Source organism: Phanerochaete carnosa (genome assembly GCF_000300595.1).
Source record: "Phanerochaete carnosa HHB-10118-sp unplaced genomic scaffold PHACAscaffold_4, whole genome shotgun sequence".
In the NCBI taxonomy this organism is placed as follows: domain Eukaryota; kingdom Fungi; phylum Basidiomycota; class Agaricomycetes; order Polyporales; family Phanerochaetaceae; genus Phanerochaete; species Phanerochaete carnosa.
In genome coordinates, this window is record NW_006767631.1 from 814,788 (window position 1) to 832,131 (window position 17,344).

Here is a 17,344-nt window from a genome sequence, read left to right on the forward strand (position 1 = left end):
TGAAGATTACAAGGAAAAAATATAGCCGAGGAACGGAAAATGTGATGTACAGAAATCGGGCGTACTATCGTACAGAACCCCAGGGCTCTAGAGGAGAGTGGAAGGGAAGAGCGAGGGCGCAGACCGTGACTCGAGCGGGCTCACTCCCCCTTGGCGCCCACAGTCGAAACTTGTTGCCAGACGCCAAGACATTTAGCGAGCCAATCATCGTCTGCCGTCCTGGCCGGATTTGCCTGGCAGTGTCGACTCTGGCTCGACACTTCGCACCGCATCCAGAGCTCGTGAGTACGAGTGTGTCATTACGGGTACATCGCTAGACTACAATTGAAAGCATGGCAGGTAATGGGTACAGACTGCGTCATGAACGGCAGTCGATCGTGGCAATTGACGGGACCCTTACTCAGAGGCTCCTCCTCTTGATACCAACGAGGCACTCCACTGGCTTCCTCAAAAAGCCTTCCATGGTATCGAACTGTGTTACCAAATCATTATAAGCGGGGGCGTATCAGGTGAGAGATAACCGACGCCACTTACAGGCTTATCGGGCTCTTCGAGCACAAAGTCGTATCGGCGCAAAATAGACGAGATGATAATCAGCAATTCCATGCTAGCGAGGTTGCGGCCAACACAGCTCCTGCGTCAGCTGTCAGTTCACTCCGAACGGGCTTACGTGGAGTGCCAAACTTGCCTTGGACCGAATGAGAACGGGTTGAACGTCTTCTGGACCTCGTTCTTGTCCTGGCTGAACCAGCGCTCGGGTCTAAACACCTCAACGTCCTTGCCCCAAACCTCCTCGTCGCGGTGAATGGTGTATGTTGGCACACTGAGGATTGTGCCCTCCGGGAAGGTTCGGCCACACACGGTCATGCCACCCTCGGGAACCACTCTGGGAAGGCCGACACCAGACGTGGAATGGACGCGAAGAGCCTCATCGATGACGGCCGGCAGGTATGTAAGTTTCTTGACTTGGTCATAGGTAGAGACGGGCTCATCGTCATAGCCCAGAACCTCGTCGAGCTCCTGCTGCAGCTTGCGCTGCACATCAGGGTACTTGGCGAGGTAGTAGGTAATCGCGCAGGATGAGCTACCCAGCCACGTCAGCATGTACACGTGCAACAGCGAGGATCCTCTCACTTGGATGTAGTGTCCGAGCCGGCGATGAGCTGCGTGAGAGCCTCCGCGGTGAGTTCCTCCTTGCCCATCAGGTTCCCGTCGTCGTCCCTGCCTCCCTGCAGCTTGCCGAGTAGGTCGACCCGGTCCGTCGGCGTCGTGAGCCTCTGAGAGACGGCAGCAACAGCGATGCCCGCGAGCAGCTTGACGGCCTGCTGGCCCTGGCGGAACCACGGGAAGAGCTTCACGATCGGACGCATCCAGGGCGCGAGCACACCGAGCGATGCCGAGTACATCCCACGGTCATTGATGACCTGCACCGCGGGAATGTACTGCACCTCGGACTTCTCTTTGCCGTATGAGGCCATCGCCTGTTCGTGGTTGACGGCTACGGGCGCAGCATCTCGGGCAGCAAGAAGCATTCCGAATGGCGCACCGAATGCCAAGTCGCCTGCGGTCCTGTCAGCAAGGCTCAACGGAGAAGCAGCACCATGACGCACCGATGATGTCGAACGCAAGATAGTTGTACCAAGGCAGGCAGTCAAGCCAGACTCTGCCGTTACGTCCCGTCCAGCCACTCTCGCCGTCATCGCCAGACAGGCCCTTCGCGCCTGCCTCGTAGAGCCGGTCCCACTGCCGGATCAGCTGGTTGACGTATAGGCGCACATGGGGTTCGAACTCGAGGACGCTCTTCTGCGAGAAGATGTGCGAGACAATCTTGCGCTTGCGGGCGTGCTCGGGGCGGGAACGCGTGTTGAAGAGACCTCGCTGTATCGAGACGAACGCATCGTAGAAGTCGGACTTGAGCGTGCCCGTGCCGTGACCGTATACAACTTGCAGTGCGTCGGGGTCCGAGATCGACACATGGTTGGGCGCAAGTCGAACGAAAGTGCCTGATATTAAGAGAAGTAAGTCGCCGGCAACAACTCGCATAGCTCCGATGTCGAGTTCGTAAGGCGCTGGGCGTGGCCATCTGACCTGCCAAGGCAGCAGAGGGAGGCAGACCGCGGACCATGACGCCCTGCGCTTTAGACTATGCGAACAGCTCAGAATGAGGCTGATGCGGATTAACAACCTGTTGGTACAGGGTCTTCACAGCCACCTTCACAGCGCCAAGAGACAACATAGTCGAAATGGAAGAGCCTACTCACCGTGCTTCTTGTGCAGGTCGTGCACGACCTCGGAGCGATGTCCTTGGGCGGCGACGTAGCCTAACCAAGCGTCGGAGAACCTGGCGAGTAAAGGGCCTGGATAGGAGCGTATGCCGTGCGGGTCGAGGAGCCAGTGAACGACGTGCGCCGCTATGGCAAGAGCAGGGATGAGAACCAGCCACGATGTGAGGTTGAGTTGTGCGAGTACTTCGAGGATGGCCATGTCGTCTGTGCCTCAACAGGGCTGAGATGAGAGGTATATAAGCATCCGCTAGTGATTTTGCGGGGAACTGAGCCAACCAATCAGCCGGGTTGAGCGGGCATCATGTGGGCACGAGTGATAGAATAGCTGTGTCATGAAGCGCGCGGTCGAGAACACGCTTCCAGCGGTAAGGATGTCCATGAAGCGCGCAGTAGAGAACGCGTTTCCAGTGAGACAGGCCTGCTCACCTCAATTGCAAGTGCTTGCAAGACTCCGACCTCGCAGCTTACTCCTGGCAGCACGGACGGCCGCTGTGGGGATATACGTTCAGTCTTGTTGGGCAAAGAGCAACGAGAGTCACCGCGCAAGGGAGGGGCTGTGGGGTCTGGATTCGCGCTTCCGCTGCGTGCGGATGTCGCGCAGAGCAGTCCGACGCCGGCTTCGAGACTAGAAGGGAAGCTTCGCCAGGTACCGTGTAGTGCCCGGCGGCGCAAGAATTGAACAATCACTGTGGTGGTTGAGGCCTGGTTGAGCAACTGCCAAATTGGAAGGTCAGAAGGCACGGACTCCGGTCACCAGCGATCAGCGGGTCATTCAGTCCCCATGTCGCCTAGTGCCGCATCTGACCTCCTGGGATCCGTGCGGCGGCCTGTCGCTTAGTCTTTGTGCCATGGCTGACATAGTGAAGAGTGGAAAGGAAGTAGAACAGAACACTTCGTCGGTTGTCTTTGTCTCATGCGATCAATCATGACTGCAACATAGTTTCGTATCGCACGAAGGCTGTCCAGAGGTTTCGAAAAGGTGGAGTTCAGTCTACAGATGTATCCACTACGTCGTTGACCGGTGACCCCTTCGCTAGTCAGCATTGGAGCAATACCAAAATCGCCCCTTCGTCCCGCCATACTATTCGCTATCCGCTCGGCCAATCAACGTGCGTCTTGTCTGGTTATGTACATCGCCAGAACTGCTGTCGTGCAAAGTGTTGCCCGACCACAGGAGCTTTTGCGTCCACCCGGGGTTGGTGGGCACACTTCTTGCGTGCCCTGGCTTTGGTTAGCATGCTCGGGAAGAGCGTACGCATTCTCAGATGAGCCCCACATGTCCATTCTGTCGACCCGACGCCAGCTCTCGCGCTCTCTTCAGCTTTTCTCGCTGACGACGGCCATATATTCCCTTGGACCTGACTGTGTGGGAGATGAACCCCCCCAGACACTGCACCCATTAATACACTTTTTTCACCAGGATCTTGGCGATACTCGCATATATTCGAGATCGATCATTTATTTTCTGATTGAAAGAAGTTCGCATTTTTAGTGACCTCGGGCAGCAAGGATGATGCACGGAGGAATCGGGCGGTAGCAGCAAGTATTGAACGTTGAAAACTATGACCTGAGTTGACTTGTGCGATCATAGCTGCCGGAGTTTCTTCACCCTGGACGCCACGCCAGTCACGCCACGACTACATAGCTGCATCATATGCAATAGAGGCGGCACTCTGCAGCCATGCACGTTAGCCCACAGTGCCTTCTCCCTCTTTCGTAGCTGGAAGATGGGCTCTAGCCCACGGCGGGCGGTCCTGCCATGGTAAGCGTCAAGATCAGCCCTGTCATATTTTTCGCTAAATTTGAGTCACAAACAGCGCTGATTGGCAAACGTCACTGAATATAATTATAATCTGAATATGCTATCGTATGTGTTGAGCCAGACGTGCCAAGTCGCCGATCGACCGGAATGCACAGGGACTGTACGTTAGATGCGGAGATAATGGCGTAGGCCTGCCCACGGTCGAGTGGCAGTGCTAAGGGAATTCAGTATATTACGCACGAAACAACATATTCGCGAGTATATCCGTCAACCCACGAAGGTTCGTGTCGACTTAGAATCGACTTAGAAACGGTCACCGACATGTAGGTCCTTACTGGTTCATGGAGATGATCGGGAACAGCTTTCTTCAGCGTCGTCAAGATTAGCCTCATCTCTTCTAAATCCGCACGAGACGTTCTTCCTGTTATTGGGCGAAGCGGAGAACGCACTATAGGCACGCACCGTCGCAGTGCACGGCATAATGCACATCTTCTCACAAGTACTCTCGTGCCAAGCGCCGATTCGGACACTGGTCGCGCTTCAGAGGTTCGGACTCTGCGTAGGCCAAGACGACGGCCGAGAGATCTGGGGAAGACAAGCTCAGGGCGCACTGGGACCCTCTACCGCCTTTGATGCTACATCTCTCCGAGCCTGTTACGTATGACACCAGTGTACTACATTGCAGGCTGACTCGCAGCCCAGGCCGGAGTGCAAGCCAGTAATACTAGTACTGACAGGCTTCTGTACAAGACGGACGCTCAGTATATTTGGTACTACTCAACCCTATTTTCCCTGAGCCGCTTTATAATAACGTGATGGCGAGCAGAGAAGTGTCGATGGAATGGGGCCTACTATTACAAAACTTGCGTCATGCGCCGGGATGCGCCCGATCAAAATGGGAATCCGTTGGCCTTCTCGTAGCTGCCGAGCTGGTCTTCGCTAAGGTGATTATGCACTAGAGCAACAACGCTTCTGGTACACAGTTCTTGCATAGTTCTTGGTGTGAGCAGCTGTAGTCAGCTCAGGGCCAACGTTATTGCATGGGCGGTCATGTGGCGGACCCCGTGCACCCCATACCGCCTTTGCCTTATGGCCCAATCAATGACGGAATCTCACTTGCTGCAAATGTGCACAAGTGTCCTGCTATCTTCGCCAGATGTCGTCTTCGCCAGTTGTAGATCTAGCAGATATATTGAGCAGGATTGGAGTGCAGACACATTCATCTAGGCTACAAACTGAGTTGGGGGCTGGGACGAGTCACAAGCGCAGCGATGCTTCCAGATGTAAATATAAGAGGTGGGGAAAGCGATGAGATTCTGAGGAGGGTGGGTGCGAGCGCGAACGATAACGTGAGCGCGTCCATTAGATGACGAACAGGACGATAGTCGAGTTTAGACAAGGCTAAGATACAGGGGTACTTTACGTTCCAGGACAAGAAAAGTATCGAGACAATATTGTGAAACAGAAAGTGGTAGCACAGTGCAGATATATACGAGAGCACACATGAGGCGAGTCCGAGCGTGGTGAAGGTGTCTTGAAGCTGGAAAGGGTGCTTGGGTGCTTGGTCTATTCGATGGCGATCTCTTGCGGGTCTTCTCGGACAGGTGTTCCACCAGGGAACTTGATAGTGAGCAGGCCGTCTTCGATTTTGGCAGTCACATCTTCAGGCTGCGGCAGGGGTCATGCTGCGCCAGCAGAGGCTCGCAACGCGGGTACTCACCTTGGTCGACAGCGGCACGTAGATCAACCGGTAACACTCTCCCGTCCTGCGCTCGCGCATGGCAAGCGAACCGTCGGGGATCCGCGAGCGGCTTTGAGCTTGCACGGCCAGCTGGCGATTTCCAGTGTATGGACAAGTAAGCAATTTGATGCGCACAGCGTTCTTGTTCAAGCCAGGTAGCTCCAGGATTGCGACAACCTCGTTATTGTCCCGATCGACGTACATGTCGGTACTGATCAGTAGCCTGCGTGCCGACGCCTGCGGAGCAGACAGTTGAGGGGCCTGCGTTGTCGTCTTGATGTCGGACTGCGCAGCCGCGGGCGAGGTCTCACCGGGGCTAGGAGGGACGAAAAAGAACGGAGATATGAAACATGAAGACTCACCCGAGGCAGCGTGAAGGAATGACTAGCGGGCGTACCTGGGAGTTGCAGCGCCCGATCCCCCGCCTGCGGCTTCTTGGTCGCGCTGCTCACTGTAAGTCGATACTCTCCACACGCTCATACCCGGACACGGCACGGCTGCCTTACTATGAGGCAAAGACAGAGCCGGCACACCCCTGCTCGGCCGTGCATTACGCTTAGCCAGAGGAAAGACATTGTCTGGTGGCCTCTCCGGACGCACAACAGGCGTAGAGGCGTCACCATCAGACGTGCCATCTACGACAGCCTTCCCCAATTTCACTCTTTTCCCCGTAGAAGTCCCTGGAGGACTGGCCGCCTCGGAGGGTCGGCGATACGGATGCGCCTGCGAGTGCGGGCGACCGTGGGGAACCCTGCTCGGTCCCGCTCCGCTAGAGCTGGGACGCGTGCTTGAACTCATCTCGTCTACGCTGGCACTGACAGGCGCTTGATCGGAAGCACGCCGCCCCGAACCTGCGCTTTCCTGCTGTCGCAGGAAATACGAGTCGTCGATGGACTCAAAGCGGACCTGCATAGACCCAGAGGACAAGGCTTTGCCGCGTTCCTCAAGCTGTATCGTTCGTGGAGACTCGTAGGACTGTGCCCGTGGAGGGTCCTGTGCGTACTCTTGCACTATAGGAAGCGGCGACTCGACTGGCGACAAATGCTGCATGTTGTAGACAGGTGACGCAGTGACCGATGAATGGGACAGGTTCGAGGGTGTATCTGGTTGGAAGGTTGGTGTATGCTGCGCTTGAGGTGGCTGGTCGAGGGTCCATGGTGAGCCCGGGTTCGAGTATTCGACGTTGTATGATGACTGGAAAGGGTACGACATCTCGTATTGAAACACCAGGTCCACCGCGCTGTTACGCACAGGAGCCGCGAGCATGAAGGTTGTTGTGGTCGGAAACAAGAAGGCGACGTGGCAACTCGACTATTTATAGGCCGCCGCCCCGACCCCGCCGAGCGTCGACGCGCCTGGTCCGACTGCCGTTGTTGGAGATATGACTCGTCACCCGGCCCCGCCGTGTGAATTCCATACCGACTCTTTTCTCTGCACACTTGCCCAACCGCTCACTTGGCGTGGTCTGCAGAGCGAACCTGGGTCTCGCGATTTGTAGCCCGATCAGATGCCGTGCGAAGCAGAGCTGAACCCCGCCAAATTTACGGTCCCGCGCCGGATGACGTAAGCATCTGCGGGCATTCCAAAGGTGGAAGCGAGCCAGGGAAAGGCCTGGGGACGATGTCAAGGAAGCCTCGAGCGTCGGGAGGTCACAAAAATTCGTAGACACACAAATAGAGTCGTTATTAATGTGTGACAATATTTTTGTGATTTATGTCGCGCCAGGAGGTACATTGTGACGCGACCTGCACTGAAGATATCTGCACTGAGGAGGGGAAGGCACACGGTGCGCAAGGCATTGGCTAAAAAATTAAATTTTTGTTACGTACAGGTTCTATGCTGGTTCCGTGCGCTGTGCCGCCAGGTCCGGGGGGCAAGAGGCGTGTCGAGGAGGCGTCGAGCGAGGCAGAGGCACCGGACGAGGCGGGAGGGCGGGCAAGCGCTTGGGACCGTAATTTCTCACGTTGGGACCGTAAATCTCGAGGGCAGAAGGGAACTGCGCTGCACGCTTTTCTGGCAGGGACGCCAGCCAAATTTCTCGCACCTGATGTGCCACCTGGCAAATTTACGGTCCCAAATTACGGTCCCATAGGCGTCGGAACAAACGGTGATGCGCCCTTGATGACGGGAAGGCGCTTAAGCGGCGTAGCCGGCAGACGCACCGGTGCCTCATTTGGACGGGCGCCCGCGACCGTAAACCTCCCCCTTTGGGGACCGTATAGGCGCCCCCTGGGACCGTAAATCTCGAGCACGAAGCAGAGGGAGGAGCAAAGCGTTCTCTATTGTGGATCATGTGCTGGCGAGATTATAAGCGTCAACCACGTGATGGCCGACGCGTCGGGATCCTTTTTGAAACACAATGTCTTTGACAAGCCCGAGTCACGGTCGTCGCGACGTTTCCCCGCTATCTTCATATCTTTCACCAGTCATATGGAAGCCGTGGGCAGTATATATCCGAACATACATTTCAGGCACATGTGCACTTGCGCCTTCGGGTGCTTTGTGCAAACTCGCATGGCGAGATTGCAGCTCTAACGACAAACTCTAGCACCTCGGCTTTCTGTCTGCGCCACAACGTGTTTGCCGTCATCGAGCCATCCCGTCGTGATTGAACTGTACGGGGTGGGGTTCAGCTATTACTCAATGCGACCGCAGAGCTTACACGCTAAGGTTTCAGTCATGTCCTCCGGTCATAGCAAGACTTCACATATTCTATAGTCAGCCGCATCTATCGCAACTTCCATCTGTATGATGGCCTTTCTGCCCCACTTTTCTTTCCGCCGATATAACCTCCATACATCACTTTGTAGTCTTGCCGGAATGACAGCAGGGCACGTTTTTACCAACTCTCATGATGCTGTGGACGATAGGCCATTCCTCGGCCATGCGTATCTCGACTCTCGAGCTCTGCCTTGTATCGTGGCCTACTCCAGGCTAACCGTCAATAATAAATATGGCGTTGAACGATACGATCTCGTCGGGCCACCCATGTGTAGAACACCCTCTGTCTCATCATGCTAATATCATAGAAGCATGAAACAAAGAAGCCGACCACAGCCACTGTGTATTTAGTTATGATGCGCCAAGGTGAGTCCATCTGTTCCCATCGGTCTGACCTGTACACTGATGTGGTCTTCCCGGGGCACACGCTCAGGAAGGAGACGTAAGCAACCCAGGGAGTGCGGGACAACGGTGATGTGAACCTGAAGAAGATTAGGGGATGCTCAGGGACAACAGTCGAATTCAGAGGAAGCCAATGGGCACTAAAAGACAGAGTTCAAGTTTTGCATAGGGTCGGAACTTATGCAGAGACTGGCGAGACGAGATGACACAGACAAAAGGCGTCGAGACATCTATTTCTCACTAGTGTCAAGTGATTATCGATTGGTAGCATACCCGCCAGACCTGTCTCCTTCAGTCCAACTGGTGCTTACCGTCAGCCATGTCCCGCAGCCTGCACCGGCTTCTCGGGGGCAAACATGACGACGGGGTCTGCAGATGACAAGGGTCTGGTGTAGTCGCGACTAAGGGCGCGGAAACCTGCGAACGCCACAATTCCGTCGCAGGTAGCTTGGGCCAATAGCGAGAGGTAACGAGAGATTTTGCTGGCTGAAAGCGCCCGCCTCGGGAGTATCAGCTCTCGCCACCCCGGGTATACGGGTAGACCGTGAGAGAAATATTTTGGATGCCTGGATGACGATGCAGGGACAGCAAATTCAGCGAGGCACCGTGGCAGTTCTTGCTGTGCTGCTAATTCGTCGATCGCGCGATCCTCCGGTAGTGGAGATGTTCGGGCTGAGTCTGTCACCGATGAGCACACGCCGCTCAACGGAGGCATGGAGAGCACACTGGCCAGTTTTCTTCATTGCATAGTATACTTTGCGTTTAATTTCAGTCTGTCTCCGTGAGTTACGGCGAGGACGCGGGGTGTGGCCCGGCGAGAGAAGATGGTGCGACTTGTGTAAACACAGAGCCGTTGCGTAAGCGCGCGCAGCTGTCGGGCGCCTAACGGGTTCCAGTCGCTGGGGCGAAATGGTTCGACTGATCTTTTATATTCCACCTGCATTCCTTTCCCTCCCTCCATTCGCCTGTTCCTTCTTTCTCTCAGCCTCATTACTTGGCTGCTGAAGGTCTTGACTGGAGGTGCCCCGCTCAACCGGTCACCCGTTCGTCGCTCTCCTTCGCTGGACTACGCGCGAGAGCCCAACGTCGTCCTTCGTTTACGACAACACCAACTCTACTTTATTCGCGCCTAGCTTGTCATAGAGAAATCCTAGGATCACTTTTAAGCTTTCCGGTCAGTCTTCTCAGCTCCCACCGCGTCTCCATATCTCCTATCGCACGAACATGTCTCGTACCACCTTGCGATTTCTGAACATTGGCATGATTGCTGACCAGCTGCATTCTATATAACAGTTAATACCCACGTCGTCGAATACCCCTTTACTAACCCCGCCATACCTTCAAAATGCGCGCCCTACTCAGGCCACTATCATTGCACACCGTCTTCTCACCTATAGAAACCATCGTCTTCGTCTTCGTTCTCGCTACACTTGCATACTTGCATATCCTCGACGGCATTAAGCACTCATCTTTCTTCGCTCCGACATTCCCGTCGAGTCTTCGGCCAGCGTATGCGAGGCTTTCCGGATCGGAATGGGTGTCCGTGGGCGAGCGGGAGTGGTACTCTACGCTGAAGCGCGGCCAGGATCAAGCCGTCGAGCTCCAGCAATTCGTTTTCGGTTTGGACGACAAAACTCGGAAGGTGAGTAAGCCAACACGAGTCTATCGTCTTGCACGACCTGCGCCTCAGGCGTGGCTGTTCCTGCGACCAAAGCGTTCGCGCATCAGTTGATGCTGTGATGGCGCGTGATGAGGAGTGATGGGCTGTTACCTGCTATTTCCCGTCAATGTCGACGGCCTTGTCTGTCTGCGTCGTCGGTGCTGACATTGCCGACGTGACGGTCGAGAAAGTACTTTGAAGCACCGGGGCAGGCGCCGCGCGTCTTAGTCTGCCACGGGGCACAGACTCATCGTTCTAATCTCCGCGAAGATTTAACGCTTACGACTCTCTTCAGGTGTCGCCCGATGCATTTTCGTTGTCGCCGATAGCTGAGCGTCTTACGACTGCCGTCAGCTCGCTTTCGGGCAACTCTTACTCGTCCATCTGCCATGTCCCGGCATTCAACTCCTCGTCCCTGCAATGCTTCACTTCTGTCTCACCGTCGGCAATCACACTCAGCTTTACTCCTGGCACACGCGAAGACTGGGTTGGTGCGCTCAAACATATGACTTCATTGACCGTTAACGGCACGCGCTATGAGGTCCAGAGCCCGAAGCGCATTGAGACCATCGGCGAAATGAAGAGCAGCAAGTGGGTTGCCTATGCGCTCTGGGCACTTGTAATGCGTTTCTGGGACATGGCAAAGAAGGCCGATTCTCTGGATATCCTTGTCGTTCTCCTCGGGTACGTGCTCATGCACGGCACTTTCTTCCGCCTCTTCTGGAGATCGCGCGCCCTTGGCTCCAACTTCTGGCTTTCGACTGGCATCATGATGTCGTCCGTCTTTGCTTTCCTTTTCACGCTCCCACTTTGTCGCGTCCTCAGGATCCCGCTCGATCTGGTATGCTTGTCAGAAGCACTTCCCTTCCTGGTCTGCACGGTCGGCTTCGAAAAGCCCTTACGCCTTGCTCGCGAGGTTCTCGCTCATCCCCACGCTCTCAAGCCACAGGCAGATGGTCGCATGATGTCGGCTGGCGACGTGATCCTCGAAGCCCTTGACAAGAAGGGCAATGTCATTCTCCGTGATTACGCCCTCGAGATCGCCGTTCTGCTTATCGGCGCGAACAGCAAAGTTGGCGGATTGCGCGAGTTCTGCGCCCTTGCGAGCATTGCCATGTTCCTCGACTGCATCATGCTTGCTACTTTCTACACCGCTGTTCTGACTGTCATGCTCGAGGTGAGTTGTATGCGGGGTGAGGACGGGAATGGAAGTCTGGTTGCACGGTCTTGTGCTCGGGCGCTCTTCGGACCTTCCTTCCTCATCCGTACCGCAATTGTCTGCGCAACCCAGTTACTGACGATGCACTTGGACAGGTCCGTCGTATTAAAACGGTCAGGTCGTTCCGTCGCTCGCCCTCGTCCTCTATCAAGTCTTCGCTAGCCCGCAGCGCAATGACGACGCAGTCCGCCCCTGTTAAGCCGAGGAACCTTAGGGAGCGCATCTCGTCCGCCCTCATTGGTGTGAAGGGTGCATCGCTAAATGCAAGCCAGGAGTTTGAGGTGAACCCGATGGCCAGGCTGAAGCTTCTTATTGTGCGTGCAAACCCCTCTGCGATCAGAGGACACTGACGAATGTGTACCACAGCTAGCGGCCTTCCTCACCCTACACATCACTAACTTTTGCACGACACTCACCCCGGCGACAGCTCTTGCGCGCCACAACAAGCACACTCCCCGCACTAACGGAGACCACACTGACCTCCCTCCTCCACGTGTCGATTTCACCTCCCCCCAGGTTGCCGCCGTCCTCTCTGCTCTGGTCGAAGTGGAAGCAACCACCATCGTCAACGATGCTTCTATTTATGTGAAGATTGCGCCTCCCATCCACGTTCGTGCTATCCCAACAGTTACACAGGCGCATCCTACGGCTTCCCCTTTCAGTGTACTCTCCGGCTCCGCTAGTATTGACGCAGGGACGGCCAACACCGGCGAGGTCATCGAGAACTTCATGTCCGGCTGGTCCACGCTCGTCGGCGATCCGGTCATGTCCAAGTGGATTGTCGTTCTTCTTGGCATTAGCGTTGCCCTCAACGGCTTCTTATTGAAGGGCATTGCCGCTGGCACCGGCCTCCCAATTGCACGTGGCAGCGTGCGCTTCCGCTCTCGTGCGCGTGTGTCCGAGAAGGTCGAGGAGGAGGAGGTTTGCGATTCCCCGAAGCCCGCTATCGTCATGCCGAGCATTGGGCCCGTTGTCACTTCCCCTCCTGCTCCAGTGCCCGAGCCTAATTCTGCCCCTGCTGTTCTTGATGGTCCTATCAAAGAGCACAAGCTTCCAATCCTCAGCATCCCAGTTGATCTCACCACTGTCGACGCGAGGCTTGAGAGGGAGCGTCTTCTTACCGAGGCTGTAGCCCGTGCCGAGCGTGCCCGCAACGAGCCCACTCGACCGCTTGACGAAATCATCGACACATTCGAGAACGGTCCCCGCCCAGTGTCCGCGAGCCTTTCGCTCCTCACCGACGAGGAGGTCATCGTTTTGGCTCAGAATGGCAAGATCGCCGCATACGCGCTTGAGAAGATGCTTGGTGATTTCGATAGGGCCGTCACGATTCGTCGTGCATTGATTTGTAAGCACGCGCATATTTACTCAAAGATAACTCACACTGACCTCGCTACAGCTCGTGCTTCGAAGACCAAAACACTTGAGCACTCGGATGTCCCCATGGCCAATTACGACTATTCCCGCGTAATGGGTGCATGCTGCGAGAACGTCGTCGGTTACATGCCCATTCCACTTGGTATCGCTGGCCCTCTGAAGATCGACGGCGAAATGTACCCTATTCCCATGGCCACCGCTGAGGGCACACTTGTTGCTTCTACCTCGCGCGGATGCAAGGCGCTTAACTCTGGCGGAGGTGTCACAACCGTTGTCACCTACGATGGCATGACTCGCGGACCTGCTATCGACTTCCCGAATATTGTGCAGGCCGCCGCCGCTCGCGCATGGATCGAGAGCCCCGAGGGCTATGCCATTGTCAAGGAGGCCTTCGAGTCTACTTCCCGCTTCGCCAAGCTCCAGAGCGTTAAGTGTGCCATGGCTGGCCGCACGCTGTATGTTCGTTTCACGACTCGCACCGGCGACGCAATGGGCATGAACATGATCTCGAAGGCGACGGAGAAGGCACTCGAGGTCCTGGGCAAGGAGTTCCCGGAGATGGTCGTCCTTGCGCTTTCGGGCAACTACTGCACAGACAAGAAGCCCGCCGCGATCAATTGGATTGAAGGTCGTGGCAAGGGTATCGTCGCCGAAGCCATCATTCCCGGCAAGATCGTCAAGACTGTCCTGAAGACGACCGTCGAGGCGCTGTGCAATCTGAACACTAAGAAGAACCTGGTCGGCAGTGCGATGGCTGGCTCGGTCGGAGGGTTCAATGCCCATGCGGCTAATATCCTGACTGCTATCTTCTTGGCGACCGGTCAGGACCCTGCGCAGAACGTCGAGAGCTCCAACTGCATAACACTTATGGAACCGTGAGTAGAGAGCCTGAAATTTACCGATATTCATTACTTATTCTTATCCACGCTCGCTGTAGAACGAACAATGGCGAGGACCTACTTATGACCATCTCGATGCCGTGTATCGAAGTTGGTACCGTCGGTGGTGGTACCGTCCTCGGTCCTCAACAAGCTGTCCTTGAAATGCTTGGCCTCAAGGGCGCTCATCAAACGAACCCCGGCCAGAACGCCCAACAGCTTGCTCGTCTCATCGCCGCCGCGGTCATGGCCGGAGAGCTCTCCCTGATCAGTGCACTCGCCGCCGGCCACCTTGTACGGGCACATCTTGCGCACAACCGCTCGCAACTGAATACGCCAAGCACGTCACGACCTGTGACCCCTGGCCCGATGACACCGCCACTCGTATGGAATTCACCGCGGCTAGAGCCTGCGAAGAGGCCACCGAGTTCGTTGGCAATGTCTTCGATGGCCCGTGACGGGTACGTTGTGGATGGCAAGGCCTGAGGTCTCCCTGTGCGCTCCTTTCTACAGCCATACTCTAACCTACCTACTTTCGACGACAATCAAGTATACATACGCACTTTTCAATGCTCAGTTATTTTTTCGCTACTTGTACATTTTTGGACCCTTTTGCCGTGCATTCTTGCTTACCGTGCGCACTGGTGTGTGCCACTTGCTGTCTGTACTTGTGCAACTTCGTTAGCTTAGGAATGAAAGAAACGGAATATACACTCATGAAACAAGGATTGTTTGACAAGCGAGGGATGTCTGTGTGCGGCTTCGTATGCAATGTTCGCTTTACTCGACAGCTAAAAGTGAGGCCAGGACGGTTTTCGGCGGCTAGTACGCTTTACATCGATCCAGCATGTGCACGACCTCCTGGGCCGTATCGCGAATAACATTGATCACACTCCTCATAACGTGAACCGATGGCTGTCATTCTTCTAACCAACGTCGATGCACTGTGGCTGGCCTTTCTTGGTTACCTGCTGTATCATGTTGGCCGGAAGCTGGGCCGCAGGGCCGCGCACAAAGGCTTGCAAGCCAGAAGTAAACCTCCAGGCCCTCCAGGCCCTCCGTTCGTCGGGAACACGTACCAGATCCCGCGCGACAGGCAGTGGCTGAAGTTTGACGAGTGGATTAAGCATTACGGTGCGTGCTCTCGTTCGTGGTCTGAGCTGCAGTATCTTGAACAGCGGGGTCCAGGCAATATCGTCCACATCTCGGTCATGGGACAGCCAACTGTCATAATTGGGTCTGCCCAGATTGCTAGTGATTTGCTGGACGCGAGAGGTAAGATTGTTCGCAGTAATATGCTGCCTGAGCGGGTCGGGTGACGTCGTGCCATCGCAGGGAGCATATACTCCGATAGACCGCAAGCCGTCATGGCTGGGGAGCTGTGAGTCCACTCGCCCGCCTCACAATAGTTCCAGAGTCTTATCATAGCACATCTGCCGTAGGGTCGGGTGGGATCTAGGTCTTGGCTACGCACCGGGTCCACATAGCCCTCGCTTCCGAGAGTTTCGTCGGCTCTTTCAGCAGTTTATGGGTCCCCGGGCAGCCCAAGAGCCTACTCTATTGGCCGCACAAGAGAAGCACGCCACGAAGCTCTTGTATCGTCTGCTGATTGCACCGGGAAACTTCATGACGCATGTTAGGCAGTGTGTACAAACATCCCACCGAGTGTGATACCTATCTGATTGCGAGTTTGTTGCAGATCCACTGGCGCTTCGATCCTCTATCTAACGTATGGATATGAAGTCTCCGACGACGTGAACGAAGATCCGCTGGTCAACATCGCCGAAGAGGCGATGCAGGGGTTCGCTCATGCTTCGGATCCAGGAGCATATCTCGTCGACACCGTGCCCTGGCTGAAGTACGTTCCGGACTGGTTTCCTGGCGCGACATTCAAGAAGGATGTGAAGGTCATGCGTCGATCGCGAGAGCGGCTGTATGACGTGCCGTACGACTTTGTACGAAGGGATATGGTCTGTCTCTGCAACGGCTGGTCTTCGGTGTCTGGCTAATACCGTATTTTATCAGGCTAAAGGAGCAGTGCCCAGTTCATTCGTGTCTAGTTATATCGATGAGAAAGGGGAGCCTACTCTCATGGAAGAGGAGCTCATAAAGGCAGCCGCTGCGTCTCTCTATTCAGGTGCGACGGCTATCCTCGCCCATACTTATTTCCCTATGTTCTGACGGCAATCGTTCTCGAAATAGGGGGCGCTGATACGGTAACATCACTATAATCCTAGTTACGTTTAAATTTAACAATTGCATAGACACCTTCGTCATTGGCCTCCTTCATTCTCGTGGTGACTTTGTACCCAGAGATACAGGAACGTGCTCAGGCCGAGCTGGATTCTCTCATCGGTGGATCGTGGCAACGTTTGCCCTCCTTCGCAGACCGTCCTCGTTTGCCATATGTTGAGGCAATAGTTCTTGAAGTCTTGCGATGGAATCCGTCTGTGCCACTGGGTAAGGGCGCTTGTTTCCCCTCACAAACTTGCTCTCTGAGATGCCGCAGGCTTGGCCCATCGCCTTTCTCAAGACGACGTGTACAACGGTTATCATTTCGCGAAGGGCACCATCTTTTGGGCGAATATTTGGTTTGCTTTGAGACTGATCGCCCCTCTACGGAGCTGATTATTGCCTCGGCAGGACGATGCTCCATGACGAGAAAGTCTTCCCTGAACCCTCGAAGTTCATGCCGGACCGTTTTTTAGACGGAAATGGTCGGCTTAGATCCCTATCTCGTCTTGAAGACCCCGCAGTACTTGGCTTTGGCTTTGGACGGAGGTGCGTATGGTCATGTGTATACACGACATGCTGAGACTCATTATCAAGGAAGGATCTGTCCCGGGATGTATTTCGCACACAACTCGGTTTTCATCGCGATAGCGCGAATGTTGTATGTGTTCAACTTTTCAAAGACTCGCGACCATGTCGGCAACGAGATCACTCCTGAGATTGAGTATGGTGGATTTATCAGGTGGGAAATCCCGATCCTTAGCACAGCAATTTATTTATTTATTTTTCTTGTTACATCCGGTAGCCACCCACGTCCTTTTCCTTGCTCAATCTCTCCTCGGTCTAAAGCGATGGCGGACTTGATCCTGCATACGCTACGGATAGAGTAAGGTGTCTGGAATAGTTGCCGTACCATCTTGTTTAGTCATGCCGCGGAGTCGGCTGCGCTTATGGAACGCATACACGGAGCATCGCAGAATCATCTGATTATGTCTGAACGCATAGGCTGCGATGTATAAGGCCATTCCGCAGTGGGGTCCAGACGCAGCGTTATGGGAATGTCGCTT

At 55.1% G+C, this 17,344-nt stretch overlaps 4 protein-coding genes across 4 annotated transcripts; 2 read left to right on the forward strand and 2 right to left on the reverse strand.

Annotated features, from left to right (window-relative positions):
• Window positions 1-281: 281 nt before the first annotated feature.
• On the reverse strand, window positions 282-2,970 carry PHACADRAFT_183109 (uncharacterized protein). The gene is made up of 6 exons (XM_007394231.1): window positions 2,262-2,970; window positions 1,611-2,003; window positions 1,135-1,561; window positions 689-1,084; window positions 535-634; window positions 282-472 (listed from the first exon to the last, which is right to left on the reverse strand). Exons 1-6 carry the CDS (start codon window positions 2,482-2,484, stop codon window positions 401-403), a joined length of 1,611 nt encoding a protein of 536 aa, XP_007394293.1. The 5' UTR covers window positions 2,485-2,970; the 3' UTR covers window positions 282-400.
• Window positions 2,971-5,219: 2,249 nt separating this feature from the next.
• PHACADRAFT_253577 (uncharacterized protein) lies at window positions 5,220-7,004 on the reverse strand. The gene has a single exon (XM_007394232.1). It carries the CDS (start codon window positions 6,998-7,000, stop codon window positions 6,173-6,175), a length of 828 nt encoding a protein of 275 aa, XP_007394294.1. The 5' UTR covers window positions 7,001-7,004; the 3' UTR covers window positions 5,220-6,172.
• Window positions 7,005-9,913: 2,909 nt separating this feature from the next.
• Window positions 9,914-14,748, forward strand: PHACADRAFT_253580 (uncharacterized protein). The gene is made up of 7 exons (XM_007394233.1): window positions 9,914-10,085; window positions 10,205-10,553; window positions 10,867-11,748; window positions 11,886-12,104; window positions 12,157-13,138; window positions 13,190-14,042; window positions 14,105-14,748. Exons 2-7 carry the CDS (start codon window positions 10,257-10,259, stop codon window positions 14,529-14,531), a joined length of 3,660 nt encoding a protein of 1,219 aa, XP_007394295.1. The 5' UTR covers window positions 9,914-10,085; window positions 10,205-10,256; the 3' UTR covers window positions 14,532-14,748.
• A 208-nt stretch (window positions 14,749-14,956) lies between these two features.
• PHACADRAFT_92801 (uncharacterized protein) lies at window positions 14,957-17,167 on the forward strand (the record flags this gene model as incomplete). The annotated part of the gene is made up of 11 exons (XM_007394234.1): window positions 14,957-15,191; window positions 15,381-15,426; window positions 15,488-15,688; window positions 15,745-16,015; window positions 16,071-16,182; window positions 16,248-16,261; window positions 16,310-16,505; window positions 16,555-16,636; window positions 16,689-16,826; window positions 16,879-17,019; window positions 17,083-17,167. 11 exons carry the CDS (start codon window positions 14,957-14,959, stop codon window positions 17,165-17,167), a joined length of 1,521 nt encoding a protein of 506 aa, XP_007394296.1.
• Between the last annotated feature and the right edge of the window lie 177 nt (window positions 17,168-17,344).